We start from the raw sequence: 3,419 nt of genomic DNA on the forward strand, positions 1-3,419 counted from the left end.
TGTGTGTGTGTGTGTGTGTGTGTGTGTGTGTGTGTGTGTGTGTGTGTGTGTGTGTGTGTGTGTGTTCTTTATTTCTAGACTAAGCAGCTGTTTCCTCTCAGAGAGAAGTGGTTACGCAATTTCCTCAGTTCTCAGCTCCCAGGCCTCACGACTGAGAGAGCTGGACCTGAGTAACAACAACATACAAGATTCAGGAGTGAAGCTTCTGTCTGCTGGACTGAAAAGTCCACATTGTAAACTGGCAACTCTGAGGTCAGATTAAGGATGCTTATTTATGTCAAATGAGATAATTAACCAATTAAACTTTTAGCTAATAAAGGTCAGTTACATGCATGTTATTGTAGTGTATCATTTCTCATGATTTGTAAATGACAGTGACTTCCTGATGTGTTTAAAATCAGACAATAGCAAATCCAACCAGTCCTTGAGGAACATTAAATATTGCCAGATATAGTCACTTCTAACTATACCATCAATGCATTTTAATTTCAGTGTTGTTGTTTTGTGTTTTTATTAATTTATTTTTTTGTCTTTGTGTTGATTATTTTTCAGACTGAGTGCCTGTAACCTCTCACAGAGAAGCTGTGAAGCTCTGTCCTCAGCTCTCAGCTCCCAATCCTCTAGCCTGAGAGAGCTGGACCTGAGTGAAAACGACATAGAGGATGCAGGAGTTAAGCTTCTGTCTGTTACACTGAACAGTACACATTGTATCCTGGAAACTCTGAGGTCAGGATTCAGTCTTTGTCACTCAGCATTATTTAGAATCTGTATTGCATTACTGAATATATGTCTGAAGGTTATAGTATTAACAGGGGCCTTTTATATACCTTTGGTTCGATTATTTTAAATTACTGTCAGTAAAGTTTTTTTATAATACTGCAATAAATCCCAAAGTCCTTTTTGTTCATGTTATGTTCTCTAATACGGACATTAAAGATACAATTAAAAATACTGTTTCAACTCAAACGCCAGGAATCCAGAAACGAGGAACTAACACTGAAACTAGAAACACAGGAAGAGACTTACACAGATAAGTGGGTACGATGCAACAAAGGGCATCGGAAAATACAGGGCTTAAATATACAATGAAGTAATGAGGGAATGGGAACATGAAATAACACAAACATCAAACCAGGAACACAAGAAACAAGGAACACTAGGGAGGCACAGAGACAAAACCTAAAAGCTGGAAAATCACAGTGATCTAAAGATAAATTAAGGAACATGAAATACGAAAGACAAAACTATGAAAACCCAACAAAATCCCAGAACACTGAATAAACAAAACTTAAACGCAGAGTCATCTGACCCTGGTAGATGACAGTAGTAACAAGGACTGTGAAGAGAGACTATATCCTTTCAGAGAATATATTTCTCCCATATTATCTTGTTTTAATTCCTGTTGAATATCACCTAGGGAACATTTTACCCTGCGCGGGATATGTTTACCGGGGCCCCGCCCTGGAGTCAGGCCCGGAGAGGGTGTCCAAGGGTGAGCGTCTGGTGGTCAGGCTTCAGTCCATGCGGCTCGACAGGCACAGCCCGAAAAGGGGACATGGGCCCACCCTCCTGTAAGCCCACCACCTGTAGGGGGCGCCATAGGGGTCGGGTGCTTTGTGTGCCTGGCGGCAGCCAGGAGCAGAGGCCCTTGCGCACTGATCCCTGGCTACCAAAACAGGCTCTGGATGTTGTAGGGATGTCCTGGCTGACATGCCTCTACAATGTTGCGTGGAGATCAGAAGCGCTACTCCTGGACTGGCAGACCGGGGTGGTGGTCCCAATTTTTAAGAAGGGGTACTGGAGGGTGTGTTCCAACTACAGGGGGATCACAGTCCTCAGCATCCCTGGGAAAATCTATGCCAGGGTGCTTGAAAGGAGAATTCGTCCATTAGTCGAACTTTGGATACAGGAGGAACAATGCGGTTTTCGTCCTGGTCGTGGAACACTGGACAAGCTCTTTATCCTCTCAAGGATACTTTAGGGTGCATGGGAGTTTCCCCAACGAGTCTACATGTGTTTTGTGGATGTGGAGAAGGCATTCAACCGTGTCCCTCGGGGTGTTCTGTGGGAGGTGCTGCAGGAGTATGGGGTGTCTGTTCCATTGCTACAGGCCATTCGATCTCTATACAACTATTGCAAAAGCTTGGTTTGCATAGCCGGCAATAAGTCAGACCTTTTCCCGGTGGGTGGTGGGCTTGGCCAGGGCTGCCGTTTGTCACCGATTCTCCTCATAACTTTTATAGACAGGATTTCTAGGCGCAGCCAAGTGGCGGAGGGCTATCACTTAGGTGACCTCAGAATCTCATCTCTGCTTTTCGCAGATGATGTGGTTCTGTTGGCTTCATTGGGTGATGGCCTCCAGCTTAAGATGCAGATAGCCACTGTGATATTCGCCAAATGATAAGTGTTTTCCACTGTTAGATTACCACAGATACAGGACTTGAAGAAGTCACTGGAAGAAACAACATTGCATTGTGTTTTTTTCAAAGGTTTACCCGCAAAGCCTCATGATTTAAAACTCCTGCAATACACACCGATGTGGCAGAATCTGCAGCTTTCACAATCCTCTTCTTCACACTGAAGCTGTTTCAGATGTTCTTTGTAATACTGTAGAGTCTACTGCTAAACTAGAAGAGGTCACAGTTTTTTTTCAGTTGCTGTTTTAAAATCCTAACTTGAATTGAATGGATGGAATGAATGAGGGTCCAGCAAAGAGAGACCTTAAGTGAAAATCTTTTTAGATTAATTTTAATTTTTGTCTGTACAGTCTGTCAGGCTGTCTGATCACAGAGGAAGGCTGTAGTTCTCTGGCTTCAGCTCTGAGCTCCAACCCCTCCCATCTGAGAGAGCTGGACCTGAGCTACAATCATCCAGGCTCCTCAGGAATTAACGTGCTGTTGGCTGGACTTAAGGATCCACACTGGAGACTGGACACTCTGAGGTATGGAGAGAATGTCTGATAAAGGAGGAAGAGCTGGAAACATATTATGTCCTTTAATCCCTGTTTATTTCATTTAGAGTTTGCAAGGAACACTGGGGGGTGGGGGGAGGGGGGTGTACTTATGCAAGATTTATTTTATTTATTTTTATTTATTTATAAGGAACCCCTTTAGCTTCCACAATAGTGGTTGCTAGTCTTCCTGGGGCCCAAGCCATCAAATACAATCTAATAAAACTAATAAAATGTTTGTTATGCATTCGATTGATACTGGTATAGAATCAACATCTCAACCGCCTTATTCAGAACTAACTGAAGTTTGTTAAGCTCTGTCTTATTAGCTGCTTGAACAATACTCCAAATGAGACAATACTAGTGCATTAATGACATCTTTCATGTCTTGATGCATCTCAACCATCCAGGAAATCAGTCAAGTAAATCTCCAAAAGTTGATTATGTTCATCTGGACGTAGCATTTTCA

The 3,419-nt window shown here is 42.8% G+C and overlaps 1 protein-coding gene across 1 annotated transcript in view; it reads left to right on the forward strand.

The window, feature by feature from the left end:
• The window catches only part of LOC102212867 (NACHT, LRR and PYD domains-containing protein 12-like), an 18,579-nt gene extending 15,619 nt beyond the window's left edge, over nt 1-2,960 (forward strand). The window contains exons 8-10 of the mRNA XM_013914761.1: nt 79-252; nt 553-726; nt 2,768-2,960. Of these exons, the coding sequence (XP_013770215.1) occupies nt 79-252; nt 553-726; nt 2,768-2,960 (541 nt within the window). The remainder of the gene's footprint in view (nt 1-78; nt 253-552; nt 727-2,767) is intronic.
• The last annotated feature ends 459 nt before the right edge of the window (nt 2,961-3,419 follow it).

Source organism: Pundamilia nyererei, unplaced genomic scaffold (assembly GCF_000239375.1).
Source record: "Pundamilia nyererei isolate P.nyererei 1_Seehausen unplaced genomic scaffold, PunNye1.0 scaffold00222, whole genome shotgun sequence".
Lineage (NCBI taxonomy): Eukaryota > Metazoa > Chordata > Actinopteri > Cichliformes > Cichlidae > Pundamilia > Pundamilia nyererei.